The following is an 18,461-nucleotide window of genomic DNA, read 5'->3' as shown; positions in this document are numbered from 1 at the left end:
CAGTGCCTGCTGGGATCAAAATGTGAATTTATGGAGAGGCACCCAAAAGATTAATAGTGCTCTGACTCCTGCACTGGAGAAACAGCATTTGAGCCTTACAGCTCCCTGAGGCTTCCATCCTGTGCTGCTGCTAAGGATCATAGCCAGGTGATTTGACCCAAAAGCAGGAACAGTTCTATTCACCCTCACTTTCCCTACCTTACTCTACTATGTCCTATTCTGGCTCATCACTGTTGCCCCTCTCTGTGCACATCTGGCAGCCTTTGTCACTACAACAAAGCCACTGATGCCACTGACTGAGTTGCACCTGCTCTGGAGATCACCTACTTGAGCTCTTTATGAGCACCTTTAATCTCTTCTGTTGGCTGGGGCTGAATGATTGAAACCACATTTCACACAACTGTTGCTCTGCACATCAGAGACAAGTAAGGCTGGTAAAATCAATCCACCCACATTCCATCCAATTGTCCCTGTGCACAGAAGGGGTTTGACATCCATCACTGTGGTCTTGCAGAAGGGGTACAAACCACTTCAGGAGAACTGACCCAGCATTTCCTCTGCTGAGTATTCCCAAAACATCCTGTTTCCTCACCAGACAGCTATACTGCTACTCTTAAAGCACTTTTTCTTTAAAATCACAGTTTTTCTACTGAAATGCAGCTCTCTGCAATACCCTGCAAGTCTTCCCCCAACTAAATGCTCCACTGTAGCAATGGGGAACAAAGACTCACAATCGCCTTTCTTTCTGGTTTGAAGGAAATCTCTTTATTGCAAAAAAAGGGAGCCCTTTTATACTCTAAGCTTAAGCGGGACAAGCACAGATTGGCTGCCTGCCCATGTGATGCCACTGATCACATGCCTTTCCATCCAATCACTACTTGGACCACACGGTGTTCATGCGTCTCACCAACCAATCACGGCCTCATGCACAAGGCGAGCACACGCCACTCCCACAAGCTACAGGATGTGTCCCAGAAAGCTTTTTGGTGAGCAAGAGTGAACAGAAGTGAACAGGGTTTAACAAAGGTGAAAAAGCTTATTCTACAAGACTTTTCTTTATGTCTCACATTTCACTGAAACATTTAAGTGTCTTATCACCATGAAACTGCTGATATTTCCCCAAACTACCTTGTGGCCTCTTTCCTGGGATCAGCCCCTTTGCTTGCACAGCTGATACCAGGAACACCTGGGACATGCCTTAGCACCCATCTTCAAGCACCTAAGTTTCAACATGACTTTTCAGAAGCTGTGGTGAAAATCCATCCTAAAGAATCAATCCCAAGTGCTTGGCAATCTGTGCCAAAGCATGGAACTAATAGACTTTGATTCCAGTCTGATAGATTTTTTCCTTTGATAAATTCTATTAGTCCTGCAGAATAAATATAATACCCAAATTCAGTTCTGGAATTCAATCTGCAGTCTCCAAAATTAGTTTCTCTTGCAGGTCACCATTCCTGAGGGTGCAGTCCAAGAACGGCTTTGGGCTGCAGATATGCTTTGGCATAATTTAAATTAAATTTAGTTTAAAATCAAAACTCTTTCCTAAGTAGTTGCAACAAGCCAACAGACTTTTCTAGGCTTGTCTAGGACAGCATCTGCTCTTTACTTGGTGTCTGAATAATTTAACAAGAATATGGAGGTTCCAGTGGAACCAAGGAGCCCATGTTTAAGGAGAAACAGGATATGCAAGTGCTTCCTGTGCAAAATTGCTAAACCTTCTTGTTTCATCCTCTCCCTCTTTTTATCCACACCTACTGGGAACTGCACAAATCAATATGGAGGAAAATTAATTCTGTCTATTGACCTCTAAAATGACATTCAAGGGACAATGACTCTGGTCATTTGACTGAGATGAGAGAGAGGAGGAATCTGTGTTGGAGATCACAGTTCCAAGGAGAATAGAGAGGAATGACACACAGGAGCAGAGACAGCTTTGAGCTTTACAGCCCATTAGTTTTAGGTATTCTGGAAGAGATACTTAAACCAAACAGTTATTTCCCCTTATGCTGCTGCAGGAGCAGCAGCGATACAGTGAACACTAACCAGAATTAGCTGATTTCTGCCCTGTCTGACTTTAATTACTTCAGATCTGGTCATCCACAAGAAGCATCCATGGAAACTGTGTCACTGTGAGGTCTTTTTCCATGCCCTCATATCTATGAATTTTAAGATTCCCTGCTGTCCTTTTGCCAAGCCCCATTCCTGAGGCCTGTGGGGGTCACAGGCTCTGAGCACACAGCCAACACAGGCTCACTGTGCTGCACAAACCGGGCCCATCCCTGTGGTTCCCAAGCAAGTGTGGGTGGATGGCCATGGACAGGAACAGCTTGTCACTGCAGAGAGCCTTGGCTCTGCTCGCTCCCACAGGCTGTGCCAGCAGCCACCTGCATCCTGGGAATGTGGAGAACCACCCATAGGATCTCCCACAAGCAGCCAGAGGGAGCAGCAGCCCCAGCTCTCCCTGACCTGCGCTCCAGCGGCTGTTTTAACGCTACTCAGAATCCGGGCCATTGGTTTAGCATCCTGCCTTCTCCTCTCCACAAACATCATCAGGATCTGGAAATCCTCGAGGCACGGTTATACATCAATACCTGTGCAGTCCTTCTCACCATCAGGGAACCCACCATCTTGTGGGTTCGGCAGGACATGGTGGGAAGAGGTGGAATTAACGTGAGCCCGTGAATAAAGAGAAGAAACAATCTGGAAGTTAAAGTGTTTATTGATGTGTTTAAACTTTGTACATTCCCCACAGACCACACTAAGGAGTTTGCAGGTAAATCTGTGCATAGTGGGAAGAAACACGGAAAGAAGAAAAAATAAAGTCACAGGAAAAATAGAAAAAATACACCACAGGTTACCAGAACCTCCAGATTTAAAAAAGCTGTGAGCATTAACACCAACTATACAAGCATTACAAAGACATGATGGTGAGTGGAACAATACCCCTTTTGATCTTCTTGGGGCCTATGCATACCATTTCCCTTAAAGCAGGCAGCAACCCTTTCCCAACGTGTCACTCTCTTCCCTCCCCAGCTAATAAGAGAGCTCTGTGTTTGTCAGCTCCAAAGGTCCCGGTTATTGCAGTGTTTGCTGTTTCTGGCTAAACATCAGGGTTTCTGGCTAAACATCCAGGGAGATGCAAAGGCTCAAAAACCTACGGCTCTTAACTACTTACCATGTTGGCAAGGCAGGAGAGCTGGGGAAATTAGAAAGTAGTAGCAAGAGGGGGCTGTTAATGCCAGTAAGTACTGAAGGAAACTGGCTGAGAACAGTTTTTCAATTCAATACCAGAACTTCCAACTCTAGAAGAACTCTACCAGAACTGAATCTGGAAGGAGAATGTGCAGACCCCAGTATGCACAAACCATGTTCTAACATTCCACTAGAATAACTATGAACAGAGATGCTAGAAGCCTTTTAACTCCTTGCCTCCAGGGAGTCTTGATTCCTAGAGCCCAAGCTGCTAAGCAGCAGGGCGCACACCACTGGCATATGAGGATGGGGTTTTTTTATTTTTTTTTCCTCTTTTTTTTTTCCCTTGTTATAAGGAATTTTGTTAATTACCATTCCCAACTGCTTCCTTGCTTATGCAGTAACAGCTCCTATTCCTAAATTAATCTCTTTGCAACTCCCAGTGAAATTCACTTAAAAAAAAGGAAAAAAAGAATACTGCTTTATATATAAAAGCCAAAATGACTGAAGAGCCACAACTGTCTCCTTTTTGCAAGGTGGGTTGATACAAATGACCCTCAATATACACCTGGTCTATCAGAAATAAAAATTAACATTTCCCATTTTTATATATATAGAGTTTGTATCAGACAACAGTACAACAGAATTGGTATTTTTCATATTATTAAAAAAAAAAGAAAACTACATCTCAGTCAAACATCTGCAATAGATCAATTTTTTCCATTTAAGGAGGTTTATATATCATATTGTTATATTATCATTTCTTCACCCATTTAAAAGAATGGAAATTGCAACTCTACAGTAGTAATTATAGTCTTAATGATCCAGGAGTTCTGAATGTAAGATGAAGTCCTCTTGAAGCAATTGTTGGTCAGTAGTTGATCCAAAACACTGGACTACTTTGGCCCTTTGCCCCACACCTTTTTCTGTCAGGGCTGTTGTATCTTCATCTCTTCTATATCTGCATCTGCTCCAGGTATTTGTAAGTGGGATTCTCGTAGCCATGGTTTTGCATCTTGCTCAGATGCCGCTCCTCGGGGGTGAGCATTGGGTCAACCTTCAGAAAAAACACATGATCCTAGTCAAGGAGACACTTTCAGGATTGATTACACAGAACAAGAGGCAACAGACAAACAGTGAGTGAATAATACCACGGTGAGCAGTAAACAGGGAAGGAAAGGTAAACTGCAAAATGTAATTTGTTTAATGGAGTTGCTTGTTCAGGTGCTGATGCCTCCTGCCCACCCAATCCCCTGTGGGGATGTTCTCACAAATCTGTCACTGCTCAGCCAACACCGCAAATCAGAGACCCATTTCTCTTATTAAAGAGGTTGTTATAATCTCCTGCATGGGTGGAAGAAAGGGAAAAAGCAGCTTTCTCTGGGTTGTCATTAGAAATGTGCAAGGAAGAAGGAGCTGCTCCTCAACACTTGGCCAATCACAACATCTTAATCAGCAATTAGCTAGGAGGACAAATTGCTATGGATTGACTGACTGACTGCCCTGCTTAAGACACCGCCTGAAAAGCTCATTTCCTTCTAAATCCTACCCTCAGCCAGCCAGGGAAGCCTAATTGAATCCTAGTGATAAGCAAACGCAACTAAGGAGTGGCAGGTGCCATCATGGCATGCCAGGGACAGGCACCTGCACACCACGGAACAAGTGGTGACAGCATCAGCAGGGATAGAGTTAATTCCTACCCAGCCAGGAGCAGAACTGTCCATGGCGTGGCAGCTCCTGCCATCCTCTACCCCCCCACACAACATGTGATTCAACACTGACTATTTTCATCCTCGGTTATGGAGCTGTTTCTCACCTCCACAATTCCATGGCTGATGGTCCCATACTGCCTCTTCCTCAGCATCACCAAGCTGATGACTATAACAGTAGCTATGGCAACAGCAATTACCAACAGCCCAATAAGGGCACTGCTGCTGAAGCTGAAGTCATCACGGAGGGACCTGTCATTATCCTGGAGGGAAGAAAACAAGGGAGCAGGCTGAGGAAAAGCAATGAGGGAGATGCACTGCTGAACACAAACCTAAACCATGGGCACTGATACTCTGTGGTATCGAGATACGACTGATTATACACTAAATAGTGTATGTATTTCACCCCTAAGTATTCCACCCCTAAACATTTCACCTCTAAATATACCATCAAAAGGATAACAAACACAAAATTCTTTCCCCCCTTAGTACTTCTGGACAGGTACTGGCCCACATAATTTCCCTATCCCACAAAACACTTTTTCAGTAGGAGTCAGGTTAGTATCTAACGTGTATTCACTGTTTACATCTTTATGCAGAAGGGCTGTAGTGTGTTTCACTCTGCATGAGCCCTCAGAGCAGCATCCAGGCACCAAACCCCATATTCAGTAAAAATGGGAATCAAAATCCAACTTCAGGAATTTGCCAGGCCCTGGATTCAGCAGCCACAAACGTACCGGCTCATCCACCAGCCCTCCAACACGCTCTGCATTGAAAATCATCTCCTTCACATCAAGGGTTTCATCAATTACCTAAAAACAGCCACAGAAGTGTTTTATGGAAGGATCCACACAAAACAGGGAGGAGAAGGAAGAGGAAGACAGACAAGAGACCTTTAATGAACACTAGCAAAGGCTCAGGACCACTTACCATCTCCCCCTGCTCTCAACAGCGTGAGATGTTCTCCAGCTCTTATGGCAGCCACCAAAGATAGTACTACAACTAGTTATTTCCAGACTACCTCAATCTAAAGCCCCAGAGAAAAAAAAAAAAAACAGATCCTAACTTTGAACCCAGAATTTCTGTCATGTAAGATCTAACCTGTGGCTTTAAAACAGTGTTGAAAGGAAACGGAAAAGCTGACTTTTAAATTTTTTTAAAGCCCATGGAACTGAGGCAAAATGCCTGTCACTAGAACCTAGAGAATTCTTAACACTGTGGATAGAGACAATTCCTGCTGGGTCACTCACCTTCAGAGGAAAGTGAGGCCTTGCCTGCCATGAAAAATAAGCGGAACACACCAGCATTCAGTGTGTTCAGACAGTGAGCTACCTAGTGAAAATAAGGGGACATCAAAGGGTCTGTGCTTGGGAAAAGCATTCCTACATCAGAGAGTTCTCAGACTTACAAAGATCTGAAGCTCTCTCCTTCCCTCCCCCTCCCACCCCTCTGATGCTTATCAGTATTAAGAGCCTACAACAGTCACCAAAATGACTCGCCCCCACCATATGGATAATGAATACACTGACATTCTGTGAGCAGGAATGAGACATAGAAACAAGCCACCGCTATTAATTAGTGTCCACGGCAGGTTTAGCTTCATAAAATAAAGGTGGAGAGCTCACCACATTTTCATCCACCTTGCTCTTGCTGTTAATCACTTTTTCTTCAGCGCCAATCAGCCCATCCAGCTCGGTCATGCCAGAACCTGCACCAAAAGAGCAAGGAGAGCCCATCAGCCCTCAGGAACATTTTGGAAGGGTCACCTACTCTTTGTACAGCTGCCATGGCTTGTGTGTTTAACTGCACAGACCGCTGTGTATTAACCTGTCCTCATGCTGCTGTGTCAGAAGGGATATCACAAGCTACAGTGACAAGTGATTAGAAGGTCTGTTAATGAGGGGAAATGAAGTGGCAATGAGAGGAGCAGACAGGACTCATCACCAAAATCAGGCTAAGGTGTCAATCCAGACAAACTGCACTGTTAAGTGCTTCTGTTAGATGACCCCAGACAAGGCAAGACACACACTGAGTGCAGTGACGTCTGAAGATGTCACCCCGGGTCACCAACACCCCTCTGTGACCCTGGACAGAAGTGCACACACATCCCTCTGCCAAGAGCCAGCACACAGGGAATGCTTTCAGCATCACCCATTTGGTTGGAATCAGGCGCATCAGCAAGAGCCTCGGGAATGAGAGTTCCAAGGTCACACAGCGTGGCTCTGTAATGAGCTGCTGTTCCGTATCTGGCACAAGCCCAGAAACAATAAATCCCAGGGCAAGGGAGGAGCAGAGAACTACACCAGCCTTTGTACCAGAAAATTACTACCCCATTTCCAGGCTGGAACCAGCACTGGCTCAAGAGAAGAATATCAATTAACAGAACACTCTGCATAAATTGTTTTGATCCAAACCACTTATAAATAAATTAGACCAGTAAGAGGAGAGTCTGATGCAAACTGCCCTGACCTGACATAGCACAGCATGTTAGGAAAACATCAGTGTTCCACTGGCAGTAGGGACAATGGGATGACCTGTGGCTCACTAGTGAAAAAGGAGGACAGCAAAGCCTCAAACCTGCAAGGGGATCTTTCCAATGATGTGGGGGAAATTCTACTACAGCACTCCAGGCTTTGCTGGTGACTGCAAATCCCCCGCCTTGCACAACCTGCTGAGTTTGAAAGGTGCCCGAGGTGTCAACTGCTGCTGGAATTGGCAGCATGTTCTTTGATGAGATGCAAGAAAAAAACTTGGCTCCAAGGCAAGTTTTTACAGTGACAGGCTTTTATTGCCTGAAAATGCCACGGAAATAACATTTCACTATGAAGCATCTCTGGTTTCAGCGCATCACATTTTTCTTTGGAGGCAATAATCAGATTCCATGCATGGCCAAGACTGCCAGTCTGACTTCTCACAACTGTCAAAGCAGGTCATGTTATTATGGAAATCAGTGATTGGGATTTTCGGGAGAGACCAGCCACAAATAGTTTGTACAGAACCACTGTGTCAGCTTTTGGCTTATGGTTGCTTTATTCCAGTCTCAGGAGCCAACCCAGCACAGTCTCCACAGCTGAGAGTTCAGCTGCTGCACTGAGCTCTGCTATTTGTCTCAGGGTGCTCTACCAACTAACAGACACAGTTCTATGTAGCTCAAAGGCACAGTTTAAATTATATACCACCTAGGGAAAAAAACCCAAACCCACGCACCTGCACAAAATTCAACCCCCCCCACCAAATCCAAAACACCCTCAAAGCCCTCAAGCAATTCAATGGAAAGAGAAGGGAGAGAAGGAACAAGTGTAGGACAATCATGTCCCCAGGTCATCAGAGACTCTTACATTTACCCAGACAGGGAGAACTAGCACAAATGTATCATCTTCAAAACAAAAAAGCAGTTGTCCAAAAATTTAATACAAAAAAAAATTAAACTAAAGTCTGTCCCAATTCTTGCCAGAGCAGTCAGCACACTGAATTAGCTGTACACTGTTCCACAAGAGGGATGAAGGTGACTTACATTTGTAGAGAAACACAGATAACAAGAATAGTTTCAAGCTATTTGGCCTCACCATATTACAAAACTACTTGTGCTCATAGGAAATCGTTATTAGCAAAATCATGTCTCTCCTTTGAGGTCTACACAATATATTTGGAACCAAAGACAGATTAAAACACCGGGTTTACTCCACACACAGCTCATGTAGCACTGCTCCGCAAGAGCCTTCCATTTCTATTGACCTTTCCCTGATTCCCTATCACTACCAGAGACATTATTTAATGCTAATAATTCTACGCTGCTCTTAAAGCCCCTTTTTAGCCTGAGCTAAATAAATAATCCTGAGCTAAGGGAGAAAGGGAAAACCACACACACTTTGCTGGTATGGAGAGATGCTACATGTGGGAAGGTGATGCCAAGGAAACCACAAACACAGAGAAGGAATCTCCTGATTTATCTGTCTCATACTAGGTGCACTCCATGAGGACATTTAGAGGGGAAACAGCCTGTCTCCTGAAGAACACCCATTCCTAGTGTAGTGGTGTTGTGGGGCATCAAGGACAGGAGGCAGAAGAGCCTCTGGACTATTCCCCAGCAGCACAGCAGGATTTAATCTGAGAAGTGCCACACATGGAGAGATGCAAAACACCACTGCAGACACTGGCCAAGGCCACCTTTCCCAAGGGCTAAGAGCCACTCCAGGCACTCCGAGACCCTTGTGAGCCCATCAGGGAAGAACACACACACAATTAGATGCTCAGACTAGCTGGCTTCTTTAACACTAGGCCTAAACAAGCAAAACTGAAGGTTACTGTGATCTAAGTGAGAGCAGGGAAATGAAAATCAAGGTGAATATGGAACTAAAATGAAGCTATCAAACACACTGAGGAGGTAGGAGAGTGACTGAAAGCACTGTGAGGGAGCAGCTTGGAACCAACCTTTTTTCATTGGATGGTACAAATCCGGCTGAGAATCTAGCAGAAGGGAAAACAAAAACAAAAATAGCAGAGAAAGGAGATTAAGAGAGAAAGGAAAAAAGGCTTGTGCATGATTTCTGACTCAGACCCTGGGAAAAGCTTTTAGTCTACAGGTTTAAGCTCAGGACTCTGTTCAAGCACTTTTAAAATAAATACACACACACACACCAGCTGTCAACACCCAATGATACAAAAAAAATGGATACAGGTATTAAAAAAAAAGGGGGGGAATTCCTGCAGTCCTTCAGCAAGTCACAGCACAAACATTTTTAACATTATACGAGAGTGTTTTTTGTGAAAGACTGAAAATTAATTCCAGAATCAAGCCACACTGCAAAAACTTAACACTTTCTGCAAAATGAAAAGAGAGAGGACAATTCTGCAAAGAGAAGAATCAGAAAATCAAGAGAGCAGCTCAGTGGACATTACTCGCAGCACTGCTTCTCCAGTGAGTGAGGGATCCTGTCAGGGTGACTGCTTTACTCTAAATCACCCAAAGGGATGGAGCTTTCTCTGTTCCAGCTGAGCCTACTGGCTAAGGAAAACCACCAGTGAACCCAACGTTCAGTTCCACATACCTTCGCTTTCAGGCAAGGCTGGGAAGGTTTTCACCTGGAATGGGCGGAAAGGTTTGCCATCCAGGGGAATTTCTTCACTCTCCTCAGAGCTGACTCTGACATCCACCTGGGACTCAGAAATGGAAGATGTGAACTGATCCATGTCTGCACGTTGTTCCTGAAGCAGCTCATCTGAAAGAAATAAGAGGAATTATTACACGAACTGCACAAAACCTGGCATGGACCTAGAGGGCCAGATGGTTTGAACCAGGCTGAGGCAGGGCTGCAGGGGAACACTGCTCAGGGCTGCCAGGTTACTTTATCTTGCATATCTGGAATTCCCAGCAAAGGCGTTGCTTAGAAATACATTCAAATAAGGGCTAAGAGGTTTGATGTAGCAAGAGATTTTGGCAAGATGGGATTAGACTACAAAGGAAGAAAACATCTGGGGTTTTTTTATGGATCTTTTTCATCTCCCTTAGAGAGACAGCTTTGCTATTCTGAACACTGATTTTTTTTTTTAATGGACAGTGAAAATTCTTGGGAACAAGCTATTCTGACTGGCTGTTTTGTAGCATCCAGAGAGTATCTTCCCTGAGTCCAAGTCCAAGTGCTCATTGTCAAGAGCACCTCCTTAAAGGAGAGCAATCTTTTGGGAGCTCTGGATATAAAATCTTGGAGTCTTAACACAGCAGCAGGGGGCTGGCACACACACTCACCAATCTCATCCTGGATTTCTTCAGCCACATATGGAACCTTGTAGAGCAGAGACAAGCTTTGATTCATCCGCTCCTCAATCACATGAAGATGTGTCATCACCTGCAGATGTACAAGAGCGTGTTGGAGTAGGCAAAGACTGTCAGTCACTTCACAGTACCAGCTCTTTCCTTACTCAATAAAATATCTATTACTGGTGGATCTGTCATGGCAGGCAATAGGGGACACAAATCCATCCAATCCAATTCTCTGACAGATGCTCTCACGCTTCACTGGAACTGGCCGTCTGTACATGGTGCTCTCAGTAGTCCGGGAAATGTTGGGAGTGAGAGAGACAATTCAGCTGACTCTCGCTGTAATCAGCTCTCCACTGGAAACACCAAAATGCCACCAAAGCTGGTATTTCCCATATGCCAAACATAGCCATAATTCATCTCCTGCAGCAGCTACAAGTGAGTGCTTTATTAAATGGATTATAATTTCTGACTCCTAGAAAAGATACAGGCAAAAGGAGCAGACAGGGTTTTTTATCAGCTCTGGTTTCAGAACAAAGGTGCCTTTCAAACCAACTGTGGCATTGCGTTTATCATACATCCACTCACTGGCAGCAGTGTTCCCCCTTCCTTTGAGAAATACATTCAAGCTCTGGGCAAACTCAAATCACTCTGCCCAAGCACATTAAATCCAGCGGTGAAGTCAGGCCTGACCTGAAGAGGGTGCTGCATAATCAGGGATCATGAAGAGCCAGGAAAACATTTATATGGATGGCCAAACACCACAAAAAGCCTAAGAGTCAGATGGACCTGCTTTACAGTCTGATGTGCGCCTAACCTTTAAGACCAAGGATGAAAACAATTTCATTTTGCATGTGGCAGCTTGTCAATCAAGGGAATCGACTGAGGAGCTTAAAGTGCATCTGGAAAGTAAAGGGAATGGAAATTGAACTGCATCATCCACATCCCTCACATGGTGATTTGTTGACACTGCAGCCTTCAAAATGAATTAAGGACTGTTTAGGGTTTAGCTTAAGAACACAGTTCACACACTCCCTCCTGGGCTGTGGCAGCAGCAGAACAAAGCTCTGGGCCAGACTCTGCTTGACATGTCTCTGAAAACGAGACCACAAATTCCACATGGAGAGCCAAGAACCATCATGACCACCACAGCTGCCACCACTCCTCCTGGGGACATGCAGCTTAACAAGAATTCCACAAGCAGTGGGAGACAACCCAGGATACATGATGTAAAGGGTCACTGCCAGTACCCAGAAACAAGGCCAAACCCATGGGATCTGCCACCTCCTGGTGTGAGGCTTGCTTCTGGAAAATCACTGTGACACCACTCTTCCCCTCACCAGAGGTGACAGCAACAGGCTTCAGTCCCTGTCCTACCCTTAACTCAGGATATTTTTACCTCCTGCTTATACAATTTTTATGCCTTTTTTCCTGAGTGCCTATTTCTTCCTCTTGGATGTGCTCCACTGCACTGTCTCCCTGCAGTTCTCCATTCTTCTTCTTATCTTTTGTGCATTGCAGAATTCAAAGGTACTCCAAAGCACCATGCCCAGCAGTCACAAACTCCGACTAGTTTGCAACTACTCCTGAAGCTGCAACTGGACAGTGAGTTCTCTCTGAACCCGAGAAAGGGCACACGCTTCCAAACCGATCTTTTAGTGTTAACAGGCCATTCTTGATTTGAATTTTGAATCAGTTGGGCTTTTCAGCACATCTTTCACCATTTTTAAACAAGTGAAAATTAGTATCAGGACATAATTCCAATGATTTGCCAAGTAACTGCAAGCAGTCTTACAAGTACAATAGCCAGGTTTGAAGCAGCATATTCACATACACTACCTGCAGAAGGAAAAGGATTTTCTGGCTGTTCAGAAGTAAAATACGGTAAAACGTGCAACAGTACAATATAAGTTCATCAAAACCAGACTTTCTCATAAAGCTAACAACAATGATCAAGTGCTTGGAAAGGGTTATGAATTATGCTTTGGAAACCAGGCAATAACTCTACAGAGGCACAAGTGAATTCCCACAAACCCAGAGCATAGGCACTACGAAGAACAAGCCTAAGGAAAGAAATACATAGACACTTGGAAGAAGTCAGAAAGTCTGTTCAAGATAACCAAGTCCTCAGCAAGTAATTTCAGGAGTGCTTGATAAAAGGAATCATAGAACAGATACTGACCTAGCTCTAAACCCCTCAACTTGTCACTGTGACCAACAACGTATAAATCAGAGCTTGAATTTTTAACAGAGTCAGGCACTATGGAAAAACATGCAGGGAGTGTATCTGGTGACAGGAAATAAGCACAGGAGAGAGGGAGAGCTCCTCAAGAATGAAGTTGCTGTAGTACCCAGCAACACACAGCTTCCAGATCCTCTGACAGTCAGGGCTGGGCAACAATGGCGCCCTTGACTGAAATCTGCCCATACCTGGGATTTCATCTGTGCAGCCTTCTCTGGATCCACCGCCAGGACATGCTGGTAGTGGCGGATGGTGTGCAGCCGGTCCTTGTTCTCAGCACGGACATAGCGCTTCAGGGCCTGCAGGATGCGGTGGGGCTGCGGGACGGGAGCAGGGAACAGGTCAAACCACTGCAGTCAACCCAAACCCACAGCTGAAAACAGCCCTTCAGGTATGAACCTACTTTGGTGCTGGACAGATCTGTCACCTGCCCTCACCCCCTAGATATATTTTTTTAATTAAGCCTGTTTGACTTAGAACACTTAATTTTAAGTCTGTTTGACTCAGAACACCACACCTTATAAACTGTGCCTTATGGACACCAAACAAAGCACAGGGTTTTCTCCACAGGCAGGAAGGAGAGGGAGCCAATTACAGACCCACTGCTAAGTCTGCAGCACCAACTCCCACAATGCAGAACCAATTCCCACTTTCTGCAAGTCACAGGCAATCTTCTCACCAAGACACTTCCACCTTCCATCCTGCCCAGTGCTATCCTACTGGAAAAATGTGCTGGGGAGAGACTCACACGTGGTGGGTCAGCCTGCAGGGCAGCCAGGTAGTTCTCCAGGGCAATGCGACGGCGATCATTCAGCATGGCTTCCACACGAGCCAGGTGAGTCTCCACCAGCTGCTGCTTCTCACTCGCTGCTTCTTTCTCCAGAGATTTCACCATGGCCTGGAAGTGCTAGAACAAAGAAAGTAATCTGTGTGAAATGCACCGTGTGATCAGTAATTCCTGTAACCCCTTAGAACTAACAAAGACTGTCTAACTCCATTTCCAACTTATTTACAGTTAGGAGAGAAAGGCACGGAAAAATGCTGATGCAGATTTCATCTCTGCAAATTCCATAGTGACAATTTGCCTCCCAAACGCCCCTCAGAAGCCATTTCAAAGGTCTGAAGAGGGAAAATGACCTTGCACATAAAGACCATGTTGAGGCTAGGAGATCCGGTCTGTGGTGAACAACTGGCATACATATTAACTTTCCCTCGACCCTGCAATATGAAAAGGGGATTGATCCCTTCAGCCTGGAGCCATTAATTTGAATTTGCAAAAGTTCACAAAGGTATTGCATGGGGAATTTTCCATCAGCACACACCTTCAGATCAAATATCTCTGTATTCTTTTTAAAAGGTCATAACCCTCATCTCCAAACCAACCAGAACAGTCCACTAAGTGTTATGTTTCAACAGAGATAATGAAAAATTCTTGGATTTGCACACAGTTCCAAACAGAGACTTGTATTAAAAAATGCAGAGAGAAAACTGTGTTCCAGGATAAAAATCAAAAGTGGGCTTAAAAGCTGGAGTCAGTCACTTTAGTTGTACACTGGTTTGAGAGAAATTCAGAGTTGCCACTGCCAGAAGAGCCTTCCCCTCATGATCCCACACTGCGAATACCCCAATTAACTTCACAGTCCAACTGAACTCTCCTCAAAAGGCACAAGATTGGCATTTTGGCAGCAAACCAGCTTTATCTGCTGTCTAAGCAGTTTTCACTAAGTCCGCCCAAGCAGGAAATGTGTGTCCAGAAAGCCAAGGCTGACTCTGAACCAGGCTCTGAGGCCAGCGGCTAGTGCAAAACAGGCCAAAGGTCTGAAATTACAGTTTGGCTCTGGTGGTGCTACTCTTGAGGGGCAAGATCACTTTCTACTAGTGTATCTAGGAAAGGACCTGGCATAATATCAGATGACAATTGCTTGCTTTGTTCTCCAGTTTTAAGAACAAAGCAAGCAATTGAATCAAACCTCCTCTAAAAGGCAGCTGTTGACAGAGCAGCATCTCAGTTGTCTTTTGGCTCTGAATATTGCAATCTCTCTCACTAACTTCCCTCTTTAAATCCTTTCACTCTTACCTGGATCAGAGTCTGCCTTTCTGCCTTGGGGAGATTTACAGCCTGGTGTTCTGCTTCCTCCCATTCCTTTTTAACCTGGACAGGAAAAGAACAGTACACATGAACAAGACACAGATTTAAATCTGATCTTTATGAGCTGATTTGCCTTCACAGGCAGATCCTAGCACAGCCTGGCTGGGTTTTGAAGGCACAAAAGAGCTGTTGTGGGGTTTAAACATAGCACTTAATCCCTTTGAACAACAAGCCAAGCTTCACAGAATCCCAGAAGGGTTTGGGCTGGAAGGGACCTTAAAGCTCATCTTGTTCCACCCCCTGCCATGGGCAAGGACACCTTCTACTAAATCAGATGACTCCAGACCCTGTCCAACCTGGCCTTAAATACTTGCAGGTATGGGGAATCCACAACCTCTCTGGGCAACCTGTGCCAGGGCTTCAGCAGCCTCTGAGTAAAGAATTTCTTCCCAGCATCTAATCTAATTCCTCTCTCCCAACATTGGAGAAATAAAAATCTGACTGCTATGGTGTGGTCATACTGAAAGAAACACATGGAAAGCTGGAAACTGGAAGGCAAGTAACTTCACCACCAATTTTTCCAGTAAAACAGGGGCAGCAACCCCACACATGAACAACCGCACAGCACAAAGCCTGAAGGCTGACACTCACCCGATCCATGCGGTTGTGGTGCCTGACTTCCAGCTGCTCCTTGGCCTTCTGGAAGCGGGCATGCTCATTGTCATCAGCAGGGGTTTCAAAGTAGACATCCACATCATCAGTCGGCACTGCATGAAGAAGAAAGGGTAAGCAGAGCGTTGGAAACCCAGGATCCTGGATTGCAGAGGGCAGGGAGAGGAATCTCCATGCCTGCCTAATTAATCATCTGGCAAGCTGAGCCTACTGAACCATCATCTTCCAGAGTCCATTTTGGAATCTTTACAGTGCCAATTTTCTGTCCAACATCAGCTCCATCAGCCCAAAAGGCAGCGATGACCATGGCTCAGCACTGTTTGGCCTGCTCAGTGCTGAGGTGAGCAGCACTCAGCTCCAGAAGCACAGTGTCTAGCATGGCAGGATAAGGAACTCCTTTTCTCTTCCCTTTCACATTGGCATTGGATGGTCTAAGTGACATTCTGTGCATTAGCTGTTCACTGACAAGCTGGCTCCAGACATCATTAATATGATTACAGCAGTTGACAATAAATCTGCACAAAACCAGTATTTTACACTTCAAACCTAGCTTCCCTACCAGATGCACCATGCAGGACTTACAGGCAATGATATTAGACAAGACAGCAACAGAGGGAGGCTCCATGTGACGAAGTGACTTGTCCAATACACTGGACGGTTTGTAACTTCAAGACATCCAAATTCGACAAGGGGAGAAACAAAATTTCAGAACTGATAAACTTCAAGCATCTGCAGAATCCACATCAGGGGGTCTGTATTCCATATACTGCAGTTCAGGAAGTGCTGAACATGCTCCTGTGCTACAGTTTTAGGAACTACACATCCCAGAGCCCTCCTGAAAGACCTGTGGCAAACATGATGCACTCTGTTGTTGCCCTTTGCCTGAGGGAGGGCACAAAGGGACAGTTAAGGCAACCTCATATCCACATTAGTTAGTTGGGTGGAAAAAACCGTCAACCCGTCATTAAATACAGCATGCTCCAGAAAAAAATTACCTGGCACTTCAGCATGAACACAGGATAAGAGTTTGGCATGCACTACATCCACCATCCTTCCCTCTAACTGGGGGAAAATAATAACAACATACAGCATAGGCACTATTGTTGCATGCAAGTGACAATGTCACATCAGTCCTGTATTCTGAGCCTGCTCCTGGCTTCTGAACCAGGCTTGGACACAGAGAACTCTCTTCACAGTCCCAAATCCTTCTGTAACAGGACAAACTTTTGTACAAAAAGCTCCTGACATCCGCATCTTTTCTTTCACCGCCTCAGTTAGATCAGCCCAATCTAAAGCTCTTGCATGAAGCACATTTTGTAAACAGGATTATGGCTGTACAGTCAGGCTGCCAAGCCCCAGATAACACAAAAAGCCTTTCAAAATACCTTAATGGTAGCTGAAGTGGAAGTGCTGGAGCTCAACAACAAGATTAATAAGGAGGTTAAAATGTTTTTGGTAGTTTTATCATCTGACATAACAGCCAGTTGAAATTGGTGCCAAAAACCTTAAGCACTCAAAAACACAGGGATTGAGCTGTGATTCATATCTCATACCAAGCTGAAAATGGGAATCGGAATTCTATACTATTTTTGTGGTATTTTCCAAAATTAAACTAGCAAGAAAATGCCTAGTACCAGGAGAACAGCAGCCTGCTTTTCAGGACCGACTGTTGAACATATGCATGGTAACACAATGGGGGGAAAGCAAGGGCTTCCTTATGTATATTTGGATTAAAAAGCTATTTAGGCAAGAGGTCAGAGACAGCCCCTGGTCCCTTGCTACAGATCTGGAAGAGGACAGCTGAGCCCTCAGCAAGAGCTGCAAGGCACCAGGGAACACAGATAGCATATGGTGAGGGCCACTTTCCCCAAGAACAATCACCCTATGGACCTAGGGAAGTGGAAACGGGAGGAGACTGCTGCAAAGGGACAGACACCAGAACCAAAGGGATAAGCTACAGACGGGTCCTCTATTGCCCAAGGCAAGGAGGAGGAGACACCACACGCCAGACAGACAGTGGCCAGCTGCAAAAGGCCAGTAGGAGGCAGGACTTACTCATCTTTTTACACACAGCCATACAATACTCCTCTGACTCAAAATTGTTCCTGTTGCCTCCGCAGCCTCCATATATAAAGCGAATGCATTTTCTCTTGTTAGGATCGAAGTACCAACGAGGCATCACAGCCCGGCAGGGCCCTGTCATGGCCTCCTGGGAGCAGACAGCTGTGTGGAGACGGGTGAGAACATGAACTGGTGAGGAGCACGTGCCTTGCCAAGCGATTTACATCATGCAGAGGTGGCTCTACTTCACCCCTTCCTCTGAGGCACCAGCCTCAGTATTGCTGTTGCACTGACCCAAGGGCTTCTGTCAATTCTGCAGGGTTTAACACTCCAAAGCATCCACCACAAGCTGTTCAGGGAGATACCTGCACGTGGTGCTCTGGAGATAGCCTAGCAGCTCACTCTGTAACTACATGGAGCTCTAATCTGTGAGAGATTTCTCCACAGCCAGGGGCTGGGACAGCAGGAATCTGTTCTGCTGATGCCACACCATTATGCCCCAGTGGGAGAGCCTCCATCTATAAAATGAACAGCATGGAAAGCCAGTCCAATAGGGCTGCCCAAAGCATCCAAGGATGTCCTGTTGCACTCTGCCTAGACAGACAGTGCACATCTTAAGGGGAGATGCAAGAGTAAGTGAAAAACCAGGCTAAACAAAGGGAGTGATCTCCATGCCAGCCTCAGACACTGAGGTTTTAAGGTTTGAAACATCTATACACCAAATATTAAAACTCCATG

At 45.2% G+C, this 18,461-nt stretch overlaps 1 protein-coding gene across 5 annotated transcripts in view; it reads right to left on the bottom strand.

Annotated features, from left to right (window-relative positions):
• Positions 1 to 2,701: 2,701 nt before the first annotated feature.
• Positions 2,702 to 18,461, bottom strand: part of APLP2 (amyloid beta precursor like protein 2) — a 46,021-nt gene continuing 30,261 nt past the window's right edge. Inside the window, exons 7-18 of one of the 5 annotated variants that reach the window (XM_085081971.1) lie at positions 17,718 to 17,885; positions 15,642 to 15,757; positions 14,979 to 15,053; positions 13,650 to 13,808; positions 13,090 to 13,218; positions 10,648 to 10,747; positions 9,950 to 10,120; positions 9,333 to 9,368; positions 6,527 to 6,609; positions 5,639 to 5,713; positions 5,009 to 5,164; positions 2,702 to 4,249 (exon numbers count right to left, since the gene is read on the bottom strand). In XM_085081971.1, the coding sequence (XP_084938097.1) occupies positions 4,148 to 4,249; positions 5,009 to 5,164; positions 5,639 to 5,713; positions 6,527 to 6,609; positions 9,333 to 9,368; positions 9,950 to 10,120; positions 10,648 to 10,747; positions 13,090 to 13,218; positions 13,650 to 13,808; positions 14,979 to 15,053; positions 15,642 to 15,757; positions 17,718 to 17,885 (1,370 nt within the window). In that variant the 3' untranslated portion in view covers positions 2,702 to 4,147. The remainder of the gene's footprint in view (positions 4,250 to 5,008; positions 5,165 to 5,638; positions 5,714 to 6,526; positions 6,610 to 9,332; positions 9,369 to 9,949; positions 10,121 to 10,647; positions 10,748 to 13,089; positions 13,219 to 13,649; positions 13,809 to 14,978; positions 15,054 to 15,641; positions 15,758 to 17,717; positions 17,886 to 18,461) is intronic. The other 4 variants (XM_085081973.1, XM_085081974.1, XM_085081975.1 and 1 more) reach the window with 4 other exon arrangements.

Source organism: Lichenostomus cassidix, chromosome 24, assembly GCF_008360975.1.
Source record: "Lichenostomus cassidix isolate B80296 chromosome 24, HeHo_3.0, whole genome shotgun sequence".
Lineage (NCBI taxonomy): Eukaryota > Metazoa > Chordata > Aves > Passeriformes > Meliphagidae > Lichenostomus > Lichenostomus cassidix.
Note: the sequence above shows the minus strand (reverse complement) of the source record. Positions and strands in the feature narration are given on the sequence as shown.